General features: G+C 56.8%; 7 protein-coding genes across 7 annotated transcripts; 4 read left to right on the forward strand and 3 right to left on the reverse strand.

The window, feature by feature from the left end:
• Window positions 1–207: 207 nt before the first annotated feature.
• BBK36DRAFT_1164474 (hypothetical protein) lies at window positions 208–1,565 on the reverse strand (the record flags this gene model as incomplete). Its single annotated transcript, XM_024894649.1, has 2 exons — window positions 208–1,175; window positions 1,283–1,565. The coding sequence occupies 2 exons, from the start codon at window positions 1,563–1,565 to the stop codon at window positions 208–210; spliced, it is 1,251 nt and encodes a 416-aa protein (XP_024747963.1).
• Window positions 1,566–2,139: 574 nt separating this feature from the next.
• Window positions 2,140–3,222, forward strand: BBK36DRAFT_1122834 (NAD(P)-binding protein; the record flags this gene model as incomplete). The annotated part of the gene is made up of 3 exons (XM_024890984.1): window positions 2,140–2,670; window positions 2,761–2,986; window positions 3,053–3,222. The coding sequence occupies 3 exons, from the start codon at window positions 2,140–2,142 to the stop codon at window positions 3,220–3,222; spliced, it is 927 nt and encodes a 308-aa protein (XP_024747964.1).
• A 1,345-nt stretch (window positions 3,223–4,567) lies between these two features.
• On the forward strand, window positions 4,568–5,943 carry BBK36DRAFT_1135871 (phosphoadenosine phosphosulfate reductase). Its single transcript, XM_024892789.1, is given in 2 exon segments — window positions 4,568–5,623; window positions 5,639–5,943. The coding sequence occupies 1 exon segment, from the start codon at window positions 4,676–4,678 to the stop codon at window positions 5,588–5,590; it is 915 nt and encodes a 304-aa protein (XP_024747965.1). The 5' UTR covers window positions 4,568–4,675; the 3' UTR covers window positions 5,591–5,623; window positions 5,639–5,943.
• Window positions 5,944–6,363: 420 nt separating this feature from the next.
• On the forward strand, window positions 6,364–7,369 carry BBK36DRAFT_1123214 (hypothetical protein; the record flags this gene model as incomplete). The annotated part of the gene is made up of 2 exons (XM_024891026.1): window positions 6,364–6,810; window positions 6,869–7,369. 2 exons carry the CDS (start codon window positions 6,364–6,366, stop codon window positions 7,367–7,369), a joined length of 948 nt encoding a protein of 315 aa, XP_024747966.1.
• Window positions 7,370–7,407: 38 nt separating this feature from the next.
• Window positions 7,408–8,397, reverse strand: BBK36DRAFT_1135872 (DUF1690-domain-containing protein). Its single transcript, XM_024892790.1, has 4 exons — window positions 8,267–8,397; window positions 8,114–8,171; window positions 7,621–8,009; window positions 7,408–7,573 (listed from the first exon to the last, which is right to left on the reverse strand). The coding sequence occupies exons 1-3, from the start codon at window positions 8,308–8,310 to the stop codon at window positions 7,629–7,631; spliced, it is 483 nt and encodes a 160-aa protein (XP_024747967.1). The 5' UTR covers window positions 8,311–8,397; the 3' UTR covers window positions 7,408–7,573; window positions 7,621–7,628.
• A 4,364-nt stretch (window positions 8,398–12,761) lies between these two features.
• On the forward strand, window positions 12,762–14,363 carry BBK36DRAFT_1123707 (hypothetical protein; the record flags this gene model as incomplete). Its single annotated transcript, XM_024891094.1, has 1 exon — window positions 12,762–14,363. One exon carries the CDS (start codon window positions 12,762–12,764, stop codon window positions 14,361–14,363), a length of 1,602 nt encoding a protein of 533 aa, XP_024747968.1.
• An 863-nt stretch (window positions 14,364–15,226) lies between these two features.
• BBK36DRAFT_1123550 (uroporphyrinogen methylase) lies at window positions 15,227–17,084 on the reverse strand (the record flags this gene model as incomplete). Its single annotated transcript, XM_024891067.1, has 3 exons — window positions 15,227–15,523; window positions 15,617–16,671; window positions 16,751–17,084. The coding sequence occupies 3 exons, from the start codon at window positions 17,082–17,084 to the stop codon at window positions 15,227–15,229; spliced, it is 1,686 nt and encodes a 561-aa protein (XP_024747969.1).
• Between the last annotated feature and the right edge of the window lie 287 nt (window positions 17,085–17,371).

The raw sequence follows: 17,371 nt of genomic DNA on the forward strand, positions 1-17,371 counted from the left end.
AGCTGATATATTCCTAATATATATCAAGAAAGATCAAAATCTTCGCTCTTTTACTCCTCATACGCATATACCAAGTATGAACAACGCCAAGCAATTTCCAAATCACATGAACAGAGCATCCATCTATCACCATCATCATCAGCATCATCAGCATCACCGCCATCATCACCATCATCATCATCATCATCATCATCATCATCATCGTCCTCACCCCCACGTCTCCCCCTCCGGCCTCAACCCCCATTTCACCAGCACAGGCTTCCGCTTCCCCATCCAGTTCTCCATCTCGTCCAGCCCGTGATGCAGCGCCCACAGCACCATCCCCAGGTCCTCCATGTCCTCCGGCAGCGCGCTCCTCGCGTCGTCCGTAAACGTCCGCACCGTCACCTGCAGCCGCGGGCCCCGCGCCCACATCGCCTCCCATTCCACCGCCGTCTTGGCCTCCCACAGCGCCACCTGCGCCGTGAACTTGAGCTGCAGCGTGCGCGCCTCGGCCTGGTCCCAGCCCTGCATCAAGAAGTTGTAGGTGCCCGACAGGATCTCCGCCGTGAGCACCGTGCGCCGCATGCTCTCGTAGTATATCCACGTCGACCAGCCGTCCATCGTCTTGGAAAAGGACCGCAGGCGCGGATACAAGGCCACCAACAGCGATTGCACGATAGCCTCGTCCCTCTCCGCGCGCATCCTCTCGCCAACGTCATCCCTTGAAAAGAAGCGGATGCACTGGTACACCACGAGTGCCTGCAGCGCCGGCAACAAGTCCAGCGCGGCAGCCTCGGACGCACAAGTCACAGCACGTCTAATGGATCCGACGAGTCGCGCAACTCGCTTGGCAATTTCGCCTCGGACGAGCGCCGCATTGGCCGTGTTCCTCATGCAGTGCAGCGCGCTGGCGGCGAGGGCCTCCTGCAGCACCTCGGACGACGCCACCTGCGTGTGGTGGACGAAGCAGTTCTGGCCGGTCATGGCCAGAATCTGCGGCTGCATCGCGAACCGGCTCGCCGCCCACTCCGTCCGCGACTGGAAGATGGAGCCGGTTGTCACGGGCGTGTTGGTTATGTCAAAGTAGACAAATTCCGGACTGGCGGCGAACTCGGTTGCGGAGGGCGGGCCAGGGGCGGAGAGTCCAACGGCCCCGAGCCCGGACCCAATGACAAGAAGGCCTGGTCCTGATTCTGGAGCATGTACTCGTCTAACTGGGACAGTAGGGAAGGTACCAGTGGCGGGGGCAGCGTCGTCGATGAAGGGTCCGGAGACAAATACGACGATACGGCACTCGGACCGCCGTGGCTGCTTCCGCTGCTACTGCTCCCACTGCTACTCCCGCTGCTGGTGTTCATGCCAGCCTGCCAGATGCCTCTCACGTCCTGCGTGAGATTCGCTCCGACACTCACCGGCGGTGCGGTCGTGCTCAAGCCCTGCTGAGAACCCCCAACCGCCATCATCCATGGATAGACGCAGTCCTTCCTCGATCTGCGACAGCGGCCGCACAACGGCAGGTCGAGATCGCACCGCCGCTTGCCCGCCACACACGCGGAACACGACTTTTTGCGGGTCGAGATCATGGCGAGGCTGGTAAGTAATTTGCGGAAAAGGATGGGCAACGAATGCAACAAACGCGGCGTTGCGGAAGTAAGTGGTTGGAGCAAAAGGAGACGCGTTTCGTTTGGTGAAAACCCCGGGCCTTGTAGAGGCTTGGGGAAGCTGTTCGGAGGCTGCTGAGCATTCCGCGCCCGTGGTTGCGGCCCCATATTTATGCGGAACTCCGCACTTGGCTCCCGCATTATGGGGTCGCCGTATGGGGAAGGGGAGAGGCTTCACGGCGAGAGTCAGTGAAGAAGCTCGGAGCTCCATCGACCCAGCTGTATAAATGCGTTAAGAAAGATGGTAGAACACCCTCTTGAAATTCACGATGCGGTGTTCCGAAGTTTGACCAAATATTTAGGACATGATGCAAGCTGCGTGTGGATAGGATTAGAAATCTCGTCGAAGAGGCCATGGTAGAGGAACTTCATATAAAGATGGCGATACGTATGGCTCAGCAGAAGAAAGCGCAATAGAATCGCAGACAGACTCGAGATCTCTTTGAAAGACTGCAAAGAAGGAAGCAAAGTCAGCCAACCTGCAGCACCAGTCAAAATGACAGTCAACCCGGACCAAGACTTCAAAATTGCCTACAAGGTCATCTCCATCACCAACAAGACGCACAGGACCGCCTACCCGGCCATTTCTCCCTCCCGCCCCGTCCTCTCCCAGGCCGGCCGGACCGTTCTCATCACCGGCGGCAGCGGGGGCGTTGGCTACGGCATTGCCCTTGCTTTTGCGACCGCCGGAGCTGCCAGGGTCATCATCGTCGGCCGTGACCCGGCCAAGCAACAGGCCGCTGCTGAGAGTCTCGCCCGGGATGCCGGCCCGGGTTCGCACACCAAGTTCGAGGGCAGGGCCGCCTCACCGGCAAACCCCGAGGACATCGACGCCCTGTGGGATACCCTGAACGCCGAGGGTGTGCTTGTCGATGTGCTCGTGCTGAATGCCGCCGTAACGGGCAATGTCGTGCAGGACTCTCTGTGGACGGCGGGCTGGGAATTCACCTGGGAGCAGTTCATCGTCCACGTTCGCTCCACCAACCACTACAGCGAACGATTCTGGAAGCAAAATGGAGAGAAAAGGGTTAGTTTGCAAAGACCCTAACCGAGGCTCAAGCCGTCAAGAGCAGCATCTTTTGCAGACCAGTCGATTGACAACAGCGGTGCGATGCAGAAATACCTCGTCAATGTGTCCACTTCCGCCATCCACGACTTTGAAGCGGGAAAGGCTACCAAAGCCTACGCATTGACCAAGAACTCGGGAATGCTCCTGATGCAGCAGCTTGCACGCGACACGCCCGTCGACAAGATGCAGATTGTCAGCTTCCATCCCGGTGCCATATTGAGCCCTGGCGCGAAGAGTAGCGGTGCGGATGAGAACAGTCTGTACTGGGACGACAGTGCGTATAGCCCACAGTCTTGGAGATGATCCTCTCCCTTGTATTGGTTAATCTAACATCATACAGTCAGCCTCCCCTCCTCGGTCGCCGTCTGGGCGGCTTCAGACGAGGCAGCGTTCCTGCACGGTCGATTTATATGGTCGGCATGGGATGTTGAAGAGCTGCAGAAGGGGCCGCTCCGAGAGCGCATAGAGACGGATGACAAGTTTCTGCGAATCGGCGTTCACGGCCTGTGATGGCACATATAGAAGAACTGTTTGGAAGCCATTCACCATCTCCTGTGTTCATAGTAGTAGCGATGCAGCATAGAGGCAAAAGACTAGAGGCAGATCAATAATACAGAAGTACTGTAGACAGACCCTCCATTCCATTACAGCTGCCCTGCGTCACATCATGATGAATCACCAGCCAGCAGCGGAAAGCGTCCACTCACCTGGCATCCCTGGGCATGTGTAATCAGCGAACAACGCGAATCTTCTCTCTGTTTCTGCCTCTCAGCACAGCAAGCTTCCAACCCTCCATGCTGACGAAGCACACCTCTCGCACGCACAACTACTAGCCGACACAATCATCAGCTGTCCCAATTCAGCCAGCATTCAATCTCCTCCAATGAATCCTGCCAGCGACGAGCCGACTCGGACCCTCGCGATGGCCCACACCACGGCCCATAATAAATGGCCTTATTCGGCCAAACGGCGCTCGGCTTCCGACTCCCGCAGAGCCACCGACAGCCCGGCGGCGCACAAAATGGTCGCGATGCCATCAACAAATGTCCTGCAGCGGCTTGGTCCAGTTTTGTCCCCAAGCTCGACCCGTCGCTCTGGAGCCGCCGTCACGCCTTTATATCCCCGGGATTCCCAATGGCTCTTTGATCATCGTCCCCTGGAGCTCGGTCGTGATGTCGTGATCACATATCGGCGATGCTTCCAGATGGCTTTTTTCGTCATCCGGGATGAGATCATTCCCTCCCTCCCTTTGTGATTCCGCCTTCCGGCAGCCACTTCATTTCTAAGCCAACAGCCCCGGAAAACCCTTCGCTGCCCCAGTCTTTGAAAACTGGATCCTGTCCAGGTACAGGATACTCGAGCGGCTGCTGATTCGTCGTGCGTGAACAAGAGTCGATGATACCATCGTCCAGTTTCGGCAGTCCCGCGGTCAGCCAATCACAGCCGCCAGCCCGACATCGCGGAAGCATTGGCGTCGATGTCGTGATCGCTCCTAGACGCAACGCCAGACGCCCAAGGGCTTCCAAGGCTCGTGCTTAATGCATTTTGGCTTCCTCTGCTGCCCGCCGTGAGCGATGTTCCGAGGCCTGGAATGGCAAATTGGACGGGGTTGCCTGATTGCAATCATTGGGGCGATTTTTTTCGGGCAGGACAATTAGTCAGGGCGGGCGGGAGACAGGGCAAATATATCCCCCAGATGGCCCTCCATATAGACTGTTTCCCCCGAGATTCTCGTAGTTGATACCAGTCCTGCTTTCTCTCTGTCCCGCCATAGATCTTTGCTTGGGCGTTTCTCCATCTTCTCCTTCATTCAGTGACGCTTCGCAGCTCGGAGTAATCCAGTCCCTAAGCCAACCAGCCTCCAGTGTCCTCTGAAACACCTCGACAGGCACTTCTCAGCCCAACCCAAGTCACTTTGCTGCCCAGTCAAGGGACCTCAAGCCACTCATCCTCTCCCGTCATCATGTCCGTCGTCATGGAGCAGTCGGCGGCCCAGTCGTCGTCGTATGCCCACGACAAGATTGACTCCAACGATATCGAGTCCGGCTATGCCTCTGGCCAGTCCGACTACTCTCCGTCACCACGCACAGAGAAGCCCGTTATTTCCCTCAGCAAATCACACATCGCATACCTCAACGAGCAGATGGAGAACATGCACCCCATGGACATCCTTCGCTTCTGCAAGATCATGTTCCCCAACCTGTACCAGTCAACGGCGTTTGGCCTGACGGGTCTTGCCACCCTGGACATGCTGTCCAAGCTCCAGAAGGAGAACCCAGAGTCCCGCACCGTCGACCTCATCTTCCTCGACACCCTGTACCACTTCAAGGAGACGTATGAGCTCGTCGACCGCGTCAGGGAGAGATATCCCAACGTGCCCATCCACATCTACAAGCCCGACGGCATGGAGACGGCTCAGCAGCTCGAGGAGACATACGGCGAGAAGTTTTATGAAACCGCCGGCGACATGTACGACTGGATCGTCAAGGTCGAGCCCCTGCAGCGAGCGTACGACGAGCTCAAGGTGGCCGCCGTGCTCAACGGCCGTCGACGGTCTCAGGGCGCTGCCCGCGGCTCCATCCCCATCATCGAGCTCGACGAGGAGAGGGGCATCGTCAAGATCAACCCCATGGCCGCGTGGACCTTTGCTCAGGTCAAGCAGTACATTGATGAGAACAACGTGCCCTACAACGCCCTGCTTGACAAGGGCTACAAGTCGGTTGGCGACTGGCACTCGACCAGTCCGGTAGGCGAGGGCGAAGACGAGCGTGCCGGTCGATGGAAGGGCCAGGGCAAGACGGAGTGCGGCATCCACAACAAGAAGTCCAAATACTCCGAGTTCATCGCCAAGAAAGAGCGGACTGCACCCGTTTCATGAGCGCAGATGTTGGCTTCTCTCATCAGAGGCGCGCGTCTCTCTCTCTCTCTCTCTCTGCTCACACGCGGAGACCTATGATTTTTCCGTTATGACATGATGACGTTTGGCGGCATTGGCGATTTGGAGTCTTTGAGTTGCATCGAGGGACAGCATTTGGATGGGGATCTTGACCCCATAGATACACATCATGGGCGGCGTTTGGCTTGATTTCGAGTTGTTTCTTTTCTTTTCCGACTTGATGGTTCTCATTCTGGGGATTGATCGAGCGAGCAGCTTTGCTGGAAAAAGGTGGTATCACGTGCCCATGGCAGTAGATAGCGACAGCGAATAAATAAAAGATGAATCATTTGACAACATCACGTCGGCGGCGTCCGTTGGATTGGTGAAATGCAAATAAACTGCCTTTCGTGAAGTTGAGATCGTCTGTTGCTTCCTGGGGTTAAAGGCTCGTTGAGCCACTTGGTGCCCCGCGCCACCCTGTTGCTAAGCGTCTGACAGTAATCCGCAGCACAAGCCACCAGATGTTGATAGTGCCCTACCGCCTCATTTTTCAATCTCCAGGGTAGCATTCAACCGATATCAAATGCTACGTTGAGTGTACCAGCCTTAATCGACTTCATTTGGCCTTCCAATGATGCTGGCGTTGCATAAGATATATATTGAATAATATTCAGCCGTTTTTCTTTCCCATTAAAGAATTTATATTTCTATTTTTTTTTTTTTTTTTTTTTTTTTTTATTTTTAACCTCAGGTTCTTCCATCTGGCGCCCATCATGCAACCTCTGCCTCAGCCCTCCTCTCTATTCACGGAAAAAAAGTCCAAAATCCTTCAACAGCTCGCCGTCCCAGACACTGAATACTCTGACCTTTCACCCAAGGGCTCCGTGGACGCAGGCATCCGATACCTCATTGACGAGATCAACACCGCCGAGGGCTTTGTGACCACAAGCAGCTGCGCCGGCCGTGCGAGCGTCTTCCTCGAGGGCAGGAAAACGAGGGCGGCAGAAGGGGAGAATGGAGAGAGTGAGCAGGTCGCGAGAGTAGGTGGGAAAGGGGCGGGAGGCACATGGCTGTACGTCTCGCATGATCCCTGGGATGATGCGGGTGAGACGCATTTGGATTGGGTGAAAAGTCTGGGATTTTCGGATGTGGATGAGATTGAGCTTCCGGATGATGGGCTTGGTGAGAGGAGGCTCATACACTTCAAGTTTGAGCCCATGGTGAGCGTTTCCCTTCCTCTTTACTCAAGGAATTACAAAGACTGACTGAGAGGAAAAGATTCTTCATGTTCTGACTGCATCACTTGGCCACGCCCAGCTTCTTCTCAGGTGCGCCTTACAAGCCGGCTTCCGCGAGTCCGGCGCCATCAATATCACTTCTCCCTCCAGCGAGCAAACCATGCCCATGGTAGCCATCCGCTCAATGGGATTAAGCCTCGAATCCCTCGTGGGGTACCAGGACCTGGACGGACAGCGTCGGCGGATAGTCCCTGCCGGGTACTTCAAGATGCTTCTCCAGATCTCCAATGAGCGGTTCGTGGAGAATACGAAACGCATTGGAAGGTTCCGATCCGCATTCAAGGAGGTCGTGCTGGAACCACGAGAGGCGAGTGTCCCAAAGAAGTTGAACCCCGAGGGCAAGGAATGGGAAGATGCGGCTGCTCGGCGAGAGAGACTGCGTGCAGAAGGGCTGAGAAGAAAGGCGGCGCTTCAGGCTGAGAAGAGTGAATCACCAGCACAGGAAATTGACGAAGAACTGCACATAGATTCTCCATTTTAGCGTCATTTCTGCTCTTTATTTTACCCCTGGTTATACATTGCAGCTTTTACCGCTGCCATCTTTTGCCGTAGTGTACAGACATACACCCGTCCCCAGCTCGCTCGCTTGATAGTCGGCCAGTGTTCAGATCACCGACTGTCACCAAAAAGTCTATATACCCGTCGATCTCTCTTTTCTTTTGCGTCTTTCTTTCCTTTTCCCACCGTCTCATGCCTCCCCTTTTATCCCCCTTTCCCCTTTATCAAGAAGAGAGACAACTCTATGCCGTGATCCTGTTAATCCACTCCCTCTCCATCTTCTTCACCTCCGCCTTAAACGCCTCCACCTCGTCATAGCACACCAGCGGTTTCCTGTCGTTCTCCCTCAAGCACCGGATGACGCTGTTCCGCGCCGCGTCGACGCTCTCGGGCAGCTCCCGCACCTTCTTCCGCTGCTCGAGCTTCTTGCGCAGCTCCTCAACCTCCTTGCCGACGGTGTACCGATTGGGACCCTTGTCCTCGGTAATGGAGGAGGCGGCCTCGGCGATCTTCTCGTGTGCGAACTTGAGAGCCTCTGACTCTTGCTTCTCTAGCCTCTTGAGCTCCTCGGCGACGCGGGCTTGGATATGCTGCTCGACGAGCTTGGCGCGGGAAGCATCCGTCTGGGGGAACCAGTGCGTCAGTCTTGCCAATGCTATCACGATCATGAATGGACAAATCGCATCGGGGATCGAAGAAGGAATTCAACCGAGGGAGGGGGGCGTACTTCGGGACTAGTTTGCAGCGTCTCCAGGACCGGTAGAGAGACGCTCGGCGGCCCTGAGCTGTTTTGCGCATCAAAATTTTGCCTCGTTAGCTGGGGCGCATCCCGGCGTTGTGCTGTTTCTGTGCGATTTTCAATTGGACATGTGTGACGTACATCTTCCATGTGTGGCCTTGGGGCTTGGACTCTTGGGCACCCATGGCGACGGCTCAATGGCGATGCGGCAGGATTGCTGGGGAATGGAGTTGAGCTCGTGATAAGCACCAGACGTTCTTCTGCAAAATTCCGGGCATATTCGGCTGGCGTCACTGGAGCTTGCCGGGCCCGGAGGTTTCTGCCTGAGGAGCGAGTGTGGCTGGTGGCGCAGCTGAATGTGGCTGGTGTTGTTCTGGCTTCTCTGTCATGTTCCTTAGGCAATCATGTTCTGCGGTGCGCCAAGATCAGACACAATTCCTAGGTCACATGACTCTGGTTTGTTCAATTCGTGTCGGTTCACTTTCGTCTGATTGATAACGATGCTATATTAAGCCGACAATGGCAAGACACAGATTTGGTCCTCATCATAGTAATGGATCACCTCACATGATGGAAAAGGAGAAGGCGACAAAATGGTTCTGCTAGTACCTAGTAGTAGTACTAGTATTATTCATTTCTTACAGATCGATCTTGCCTGCAGCAATCTCTGCAATTGTTTCAAAGAGCCTGTCTTACTCTTATTTCAGTGGCGGAGCATAACAGTTCAGATTGCCGAGGCTGCTGCCCTGCGTATCCTTTTTGTGCCCCCAAAAAAGGCCAAGACGGACAAAATCTTCAGCATCCCACGCATCACGACGCAATCAATTGTCTTGTCGTGCCACGGAAACCGAAAGAATTTTCTCGCACTTCACGACGCTGAGTCAAGATGCGGACGACGGCAGTCATCGCTCCATCGGGCATGTCACCGAAGCCTCGTGGGGCACGACTGCGCAGGTTGTCAACCCCCGGCAGGAGATGAGATGAATGGTCTTGGCTTCATCTTCCTGTGACATGCTAAATGCGACGGTTCCCGATGGGTTGGAAAAGGCCCTTCTCCCACCGAAGCATTCCTGCTGTTGGGTCCCGTCCACGTTTTTATGATCGCCTGTGTACCCTCACGCTATTCCTACGTTGTACAAATATTCCGGGGCCAGCGGTGACATTGGCGTTGGCTCGGTGGAGAGATGCTGCTCGTGCGCAATCTCAATGGTAATCTCTGGCAATATATCAGTTAATATCCCATCCCCAGCAGCAGCGCAGGCGGAACCCTGATGGGATAGTAATTGCTTTCTCCAGGTGCCTTTCAGGTTCAGGTCGAATATTAGCAAGGGGCGAGTTGGGAGTGCCATTCGGGCAGAAATATCTGCTCATGGCCTCGCACATCATGCCATGTGCGCGTCTGCTCATGCGATGCGGTGCTTGTCGTGGTGACATTCTGCGGTGGAAGGATATTATTACGGCAGCGACATGGAAATCGGGACTGGGCATCTTGGGCTGCACGTTGTGAATAAACGACGTCTGTCCTCGTCTGCCGCGGTGGTTTCCGGAGATCCGACGTGCGCCCAGAGTCGTGTCTCTGAGTGGCTGCTGGGCTCGCCGCGGTGTCGCAGCCGGCCGGAACGCAGAACCAGTCAGCGGACAGCGTCGTGATTGTGCATCGCCGCTCGTGTTTCTGCGTCTGCTGTGGAAGCAATAGTCAAAAATCGAAAAAAGCTTCCTGTGCCTCCCTCTCACCACCCCTGAACTAGGGCCGACAGGCCTCTTGATGGCATGCAGGGCCCGCATGCGTGGCTGGTTTCAGAACCGAGAGGGCCAGCCAAACGGCGCTCGTCGACGTCAGCCCCCCAGCATCTGAAATGCAACAGTCGCAGCCAACCACGGCGTCCGGAACGGATTTCGCAGATGGTGGCTTGGGTGGCTTTCCTATTGTATCGGGGCCGGCGCTTTTTTTTGGGCTTCTTTGCAGCCAGGCCATCCCTGCATAGCGCTCCCGAGGCAAGTCGAGAGCGTGAGGGGTAGCCTATTGGAGGGCGAGGGAGGGAGGGCGCCTAGAAGGACTCGAACGACGCGGCTGGGCGAGGCCGAGATTCTGCACGAGGTGCTGAAGATGACGACGATGCGGTTTCTGACTGCGCGTCCGCTGCGTGAATGGACCTGGATCTGGGACTCGAACTCGAGAGCGGCTGTGAATTCCGTTGAATCGCGTGAGCTATTTGAGCAGTGTCGAGTCACGGGTGCATCCAAGCTGGCGTCTGGGGAAACCTACATACTGTGCCGATCCGAATCGAGGCCGATGGAGCCATTTTGCTGATGATTCATGTCTCTCATCCAGCCCTCTGCGCGTCTCTCAATCAGTCCAGCTCCCTTGAAGAATACCACTGTTAGAATTAAGCGTAAACCGAGATAAAGTTGATCATCATTGGAAGTTGATCATTATTGAAATTTGATATTGTCGGCCATCAATGCTGCTAGTAGGTAGTATTTGCCTTTCTCAGCTGCATGTGAGCGTTGAGTTGGAGTCCATCGTAAACTCTCTCGTAGGCTCAAACGGGCTGGTAAACCAATGGCATGTCGCGCTTCCTCCGCAGCTGCAGCCATTCTGTACCTGCGTCTGGCGTCGTGCAGACCTGGAAACAAAGTCGGGCGTTTTTAGTGGCCGCGTGCCACTGCCAGCCAGCCGAGCGGAGTTGGCGCGCTAAGGCCGTAGCGGCCAGCCACAGGGGGCCCTCCAGAGGCCCCATAGCGCCCCATAGCGCCCTCCGTAGCGGTCTCTCGAGGGCACCGCAGAGGGAGCAGGGCCCTGGCTTGGGCGGCGCAGGGCATTGAATGCGCTCTATGCTGGGGGGCCGCGGGCAGGGGCTTGATGGCTAGCCGCTTGGCTGCTCGCAGCTTCCAGCGCTCGGCGGCCAGTGATCGCCACCACAACATGCCATCGCCGCCATCAGGGGGAATGTGGGCTGCCGACGGCGAAGCGTCTTTTCCTCTCCCTGCGCCCCTCGCTCGCCCTCTCGTTTCCATCGCCGTCCCTTTGCCTGGCTGTCTCTTTTCCTCTCCAGCTTGGTTGGCTCGTCCTGTCCCTTCTCTCCGCCTGTCTGCGTTTCATCAGGGTTGGCCGCTCGTTCATCATTCATTGTACCCGCCAGACTGCGCAAAAAGAAAAGAAACGAAAGCCAGACGCAACTTGATACTTCAACTCCCTCCTTCGCATCATTCATTCATTTCTCAAAACGGCTGGAGATCTTCACCTCGAAACCCGACCAAACCTTGCCAACTTGCGACAATAGACGCCGCCGTCTCCGTGTTCCGTCATTCGTCAGAACCTTGATCGATCTCAACGCCATCAGTCACTCACCACCATCTCTTCGAAACAACCTCAGAGAGAGAAAGCTGCCTACTATTTGTTTGTTTCCTTACCCGGCCCCTCTTTCGCGCGGGATCGGCTCGACCATTGCGTCTCTACGTTTCAACCTTCAACCATCTCTTTGCCGCCACGATTTGCCCACATAGCCGCCTCCCACATGCCAGCCATCGATCGTCAAGCTGAAACTTGAACAACGGCACGGCATAAATAAACAACAAGCTAGAGGAAACACATACGCACGCACACACACACACACGCAAGCAGACGAAAAAGCACCACTCGCTGCCGGTCGCCTCCTGGAGTTGTCACTGTGATTATTATTGTGCACTCTTTTCGACTTCCTGGTCCTTGCCCAGCGACTCCATCCCTCCCACTAGCTATCCACGGTCCCACCACATACCGTGTCAGCAACCCCCCCAAGACGAAACGCCCGAATCTCGCAGGGGAAACGAATTCGTTGTTGGAGCGATTTATTGGCCCGAAGCCGACTGGCCACTTCTGGAAGCCCTTTCTATTCGCCGCTTTGCGTGGGTGACAGAGGCTGCCTGCACGCGGTAACGGGAGTCACTCGAGTCGAAACCCCTGCACGGCTCTTCGCACTCTTTTCGCCTGCTCGGAGCGAACCAGTTTTCTTCACCTCAACCTCGACTCTCCTTCTTCCCGACCTCTGTTGTTGCACGCACAGGATGCCATTCAACAACGAGGCGTGACACAGCGAATTGGTTCTCTCTTTCTCTTCTCTTCTTGCCCCTTCTCCCGGCCGTGACTCCAACTCGCTATTGACTGGCGCTCCTTGGAACACGGTCGACACTCTCGTTCTTCTGTTCTTCGCGAACAAGCACCTTTTTGGTTGACAACCCGTTTCACTCTTTACATACGGCTTGTTCACGTCTCCCCTGCAAACCGCATCCTACACTCATTTACCCTGCCTCCCCCGACGACGAAACCCTCCTTCCTCCCAAGAACACAAACAAAAAGAATCAAGAAAGGAAAAAAAAAGACCAAGGCAGAATGGACGTCCATCCGCGCCGGTTCGCAGGTGGCATCGAGTCCTTCGTTCCCTCACGGGTGCTGCAGGTCAGGTCGTCGGATAGCTCAGAGGTACCCTCCAATCCAACCATTGCACCCTATACCACCTCGCTAAATGGTGTCAATCAAACGCAGAACAACCTGTTCAGGGACATTCTCTGGACCAGTCTGGGCGCAGTCGCCGTCATTGTGTTACTTATCAGAATCGCAGAGTTACTATGGGCGAAGCTTCGTCAGGTCTCGGCCATGTCGGTGCCGCGGGACAAGCAGGGCTACTGGAAGCACTCGCAATGGAGCTGGATGCCGGGCATGAAGAAGCATCTGATCTACGCGCCGCTGTTCGGGAAGCGCCACAACCGCGAGTTCCGCTTCTCGTCCGCCGTCAACGTCGGCACGCTGCCCTCGAGGCTGCATGCCACCTTGCTGTTCCTGTACCTCGCTAGCAACATAGCGTACATGTTCATCCTCGACTGGACGCAGGCCAACTACTTCTCCTTCTGCGCCGAGCTGCGAGGCCGCTCCGGCACGCTGGCCCTCGTCAACATGGTGCCCCTCATCATCATGGCCGGACGCAACAACCCCCTGATTGGCATGCTGCAAATCAGCTTCGACACGTACAATCTGCTGCACCGATGGATGGGCCGCATCGTCGCCATCGAGGTCATCATCCACACCATCGCCTGGGCCATCCCGAGTGTTGCTAACAGCGGCTGGGCGGGCGTCTGGAAATCGCTGCTTCACAGCCCCTTTCTCGGCATCGGAAGCCTGGGCACGCTCAGCCTGACGCTCATCTTCTTCTTGGCCGTCTCGCCCCTCCGCCACGCCTTTTACGAGACCTTTCTCAACCTGCACATCTTGTTGGCGGCCGTGGCGTTCGCCTGCACCTGGGTCCACTGCGTGACGGCTAGCATCCCCGGTGGCCTGCCGCAGCTGTCGTGGGTCATCGCCATCCTGTCGCTGTGGATGGCCGACCGCCTGGCCCGCATCGTCCGCCTTGCGTGGGTCAACTGGTCCGACAAGGGCTTTGCCGACGCCCTGTGCGAGCCCATGCCCGGCGACGTCACCCGAGTCACCTTCCGGCTGCCGCGATACGTCGACATCAAGCCGGGCACCCACGCCTACCTCCGCTTCTGGAACGTCAATGTGTGGGAAAGCCACCCCTTTTCCATTGCCTGGGTCGAGCACGAGGTCCAGCACTCCCTGCCGACGTCCGAGAAAGATCACCTCACAGCCATGGACCGCAGCAACGCCTACACCCTGGTGTCGTTCCTCATCGGCGCCCAGACGGGCATGACGAGGAAGCTCTTCAACACGGTCAAGGGCTCGGAGCAGGGCATCCGCATGAAGGCGGCGCTCGAGGGCCCGTATGCTGGCCACCACAGCCTCGACTCGTACGGCCACGCCGTGCTATTCGCCGGCTCGACAGGCATCACACACCAGATCTCGTACATTCGACATCTGCTCAACGGCTACAACGAAGGCACCGTGGCGACGCGGCGAGTGACGCTCGTCTGGATTATCAGGGAGTATGAATCCCTCGAATGGGTGCGCCCATTCATGGACCAGATCTTGCGCATCTCGAACCGCAAAGACATCCTCCGCATCCAGGTCTTTGTCACACGACCGCAGAACCCGCGCGACATTGCGAGCTCCAGCTCGACGGTCAAGATGTTCCCTGGACGGCCGAACGTGCCGCTGCTGCTGGCCAAGGAGGTCCAGGAGCAGGTCGGGGCCATGGTGGTCAGCGTCTGCGGGCCTGGTGCCTTAGCAGACGACGTGCGAGGCGCCGTGCGATCGGTGCAGGGCCACACGGTTGTCGACTTCATCGAGGAGAGCTTCACGTGGTGATGTGCATATATCGCAATCTACATCTTTTATCTGGGTATTATGAAACGACGCTTTTGTTTTTATACTATACTAGATGGGAGGAGGAGATCCGAGGCGCTAGCCGGCGAAGCAATCTTTCTTCTTGACCTTTTTCCCTTCTACCATTCGACCTGTACATATTCTAAGAGACCGAAATCTGCAGACGCGGAGGTTATAACATCTACGGAAGAGGGCATGTACCCAGACGTTGTATAGAATCTGCATACTCCTCGATACCTTCTTTTTGCACTTTTTTTTACAAAGATGAAGTGGCGCAAATTGGCTGTGTTCTTTCTTCTTTCTACTTTCATTTTTTTTCTCTCAGTTCGAGAGACATAGCATAGCATCTGGGGTATAACAATTGGACCGGCTCTCTTTTCTTGTTTGTTCTACTATTTAGTTCACTTTTTGTGTGTTTCCTGTGTGTGAGTGAGTGTTTCTTGTGTTCATAATGTGGGATGCGTGTGTGTCGTGCGACTTCACCTTATGATTTTGTGTAATCGTAATACTAAGATCGATTGGATATAGATATAGTTTCTGGGTAGTATTTGATTTGTTACGTTGCGTACTGATCGTATGATGAGCGTGATTCGGAATAGTGATGCTATTCAAAGGCTTGCTACCCAATGCTTTTCCTAACCCCCATCCCTGACGAAGCGTGTAACAGATATGTATCCCCATACAAACAGACAGACCAATGATGCGAATAATAAAACAATAGAAAGAGAAGCGCCCAAACACCCCTTGTTTATGCATGCCATTCCCAACCTCGCTCACCATCCAATCCATCCAATCCATCCGAAGGGGGGGGGGGGTTCGGGAAAGAGAACACATACGACGCACGCCTACGCACCCAGCGCCAGCCCCTCAACCGCCGCCATCATCCCTCCTGCTCCTCCGCCAAGCTCGTCCAGCCCCCTGAACCCTTCCTCGACGGCCCACGCCCTGCCCTTCTCCCTGGGATGCAGAAACTCGCACGCGCGGCCCACGACGAGGAGGCCCGGTGGCCGGCTGCCCTCCGCCTCGATGGCCTCGGCGACGTGGGCGAGGGTGGTGCGGATGACGCGCTGGTCGGGGCAGCTGGCGCGCTCGATGACGGCGCAGGGGGTGGAGAGGGGCCAGAGGGCCCTTGAGGAGGGTGCCTTTGGTGGGTGTGATGACGCTGCGGAATCGTTGCCGTTGGGTTCGGGAGTTTCGCCTAGTTCGTCCTCGATGGGCGTGGTGAGTTCGCGGACGAGGCCGACGATGCGGTGCAGCGCCATGAGGAAGACGACGGTGCGCGAGGGCACGTACTCGGGCGGCGAGGGCGCCTTGCCCTTCTTGCCGGTGCCGGTGCAGACGAGGACCTGGTCGGCGACGTCGCGCTGGGTGGCCGGGATGGCGGCGAACAGGGGCGCGCTGAGGGCGCTGGTGACGCCGGGCAGGACGGTGACGGCGCCGGGCGCGTCGAAGCCGTGGCTGCGGAAGTGGGCGAGCTCCTCGCCGCCGCGGCCGTAGATGAAGGGGTCGCCCTGCTTGAGGCGGAGGACCGTCTTGCCGGCGCGCGCGGCGGCCAGCGCGGCGGCCAGCAGCTCGTCCTGGGCCTGCTCGGCGTTGCCGGGGAACTTGCGGGCGATCTCGACGGGCGTGCGGCGCGGGATGAGGTCCAGCACGCCCGCGGGCACGAGCTTGTCCGCCAGGACGAGGTCGGCCGTCTGGATGGCGTTGTAGGTGGCGCGCGTGAGGAGGTCCGGGTGGCCGGGGCCGCTGCCGGCGAGGATGATCCTGCCCTTGGGACGACGGCCTGGGCTGCTGCTACTGGAGCCCAAGTCGCCGCCGTCTCTTGGGGGCTTTTCTGCGGCGGCGTAGGCTTCCAGGATGCGGTCGACGTCGTGGTCGGCCACGGAGGCGAGCTTCTTCAGGGGCCAGTACTCGCAGACCTGGCTGAGCCAGCGCATCCTCCTGTTGCGCACGTCCTCCTCCGTGACGAGCTTGTTGAAGAGCGCGCTCTGGTCGACGGAGTCGTCGAGGTCGCCCTCTGCGAGGGGGGCTTCTTTGTCGTCGTGCTGCTGGATGCGACGCCTTGCTTCGCCGAAGCGCTGGCAGGCGGCGCCCAGGTTGGGCGGCAGGGAGGAGGCGATCTCGCGGCGGATGCGCGAGGCCAGTTTGCAGCCGCGGCCGTTTGTGGTGACGCCGATCTGGAGGGGCCCGTCGGAGTGGACGGAGAGGAGGGAGAAGGTGCAGAGATGGGGGGCGTCAACGACGTTGACGGGGATGCGGTTGCGCTTGCAGAGGGAGGAGATGTGAGGGCCTGAGGATGAATGTTTAGTATACTTGTGGATATATATATCTTGATATCGAGTCTTATAGAAGATGTATTTTTTACTCACCCAGCTCTTCTCGTAATGGCCCCCCGGCCGTCACGAACACGGCATCAACGACGCCTCCCACCTCTTCTCTGCCCAGAGTGAACAGGTGCTCGTCCGCAAACGCCTCGCGCACCCACTTGACGCTGCCGTCGTCGATCCTGCGCTGCAGGCCGTAGTGCAGCTCAGCCGTCTGTGGCGCAACGACGACGGGATGCGCCCCGGCGGCGAGAGACTGCGCGCATCGGGCGGCGGCCAGGGGGTTTGTGCCGACGACGAGGTGGATGTTGTCTGTGCAGTTGAGGCCTGCCAGCATCGAGTTGTTGATGCTGGCGTCGATAAGTGAGGGCGCTGCCATTTGGAGGAGGGCGTTGGATATTGGCGGGATGTCGGGGAGGGCCCGAGATCCGGATGCTGAAGAAAAAAAAAGACTGTAGTGTAGATGATGTGGGGGATAAGAGTTTGAGATTAGGTTTGTATTCTTCTTCGACTTGTTTTATGAGTTCATGGTATATTCATTGATATTTTCATGACGATAGACAGGTTACCAAGAAGAAAGAAAGAAAGAGAGCTGACCTCGTGTACAAGACGCCTCGATTTTAAGTCGTTTCAATAAATAGCAATTAAATCCACATCAACTGAGTC

Source organism: Trichoderma citrinoviride (assembly GCF_003025115.1).
Source record: "Trichoderma citrinoviride strain TUCIM 6016 unplaced genomic scaffold BBK36scaffold_10, whole genome shotgun sequence".
Lineage (NCBI taxonomy): Eukaryota > Fungi > Ascomycota > Sordariomycetes > Hypocreales > Hypocreaceae > Trichoderma > Trichoderma citrinoviride.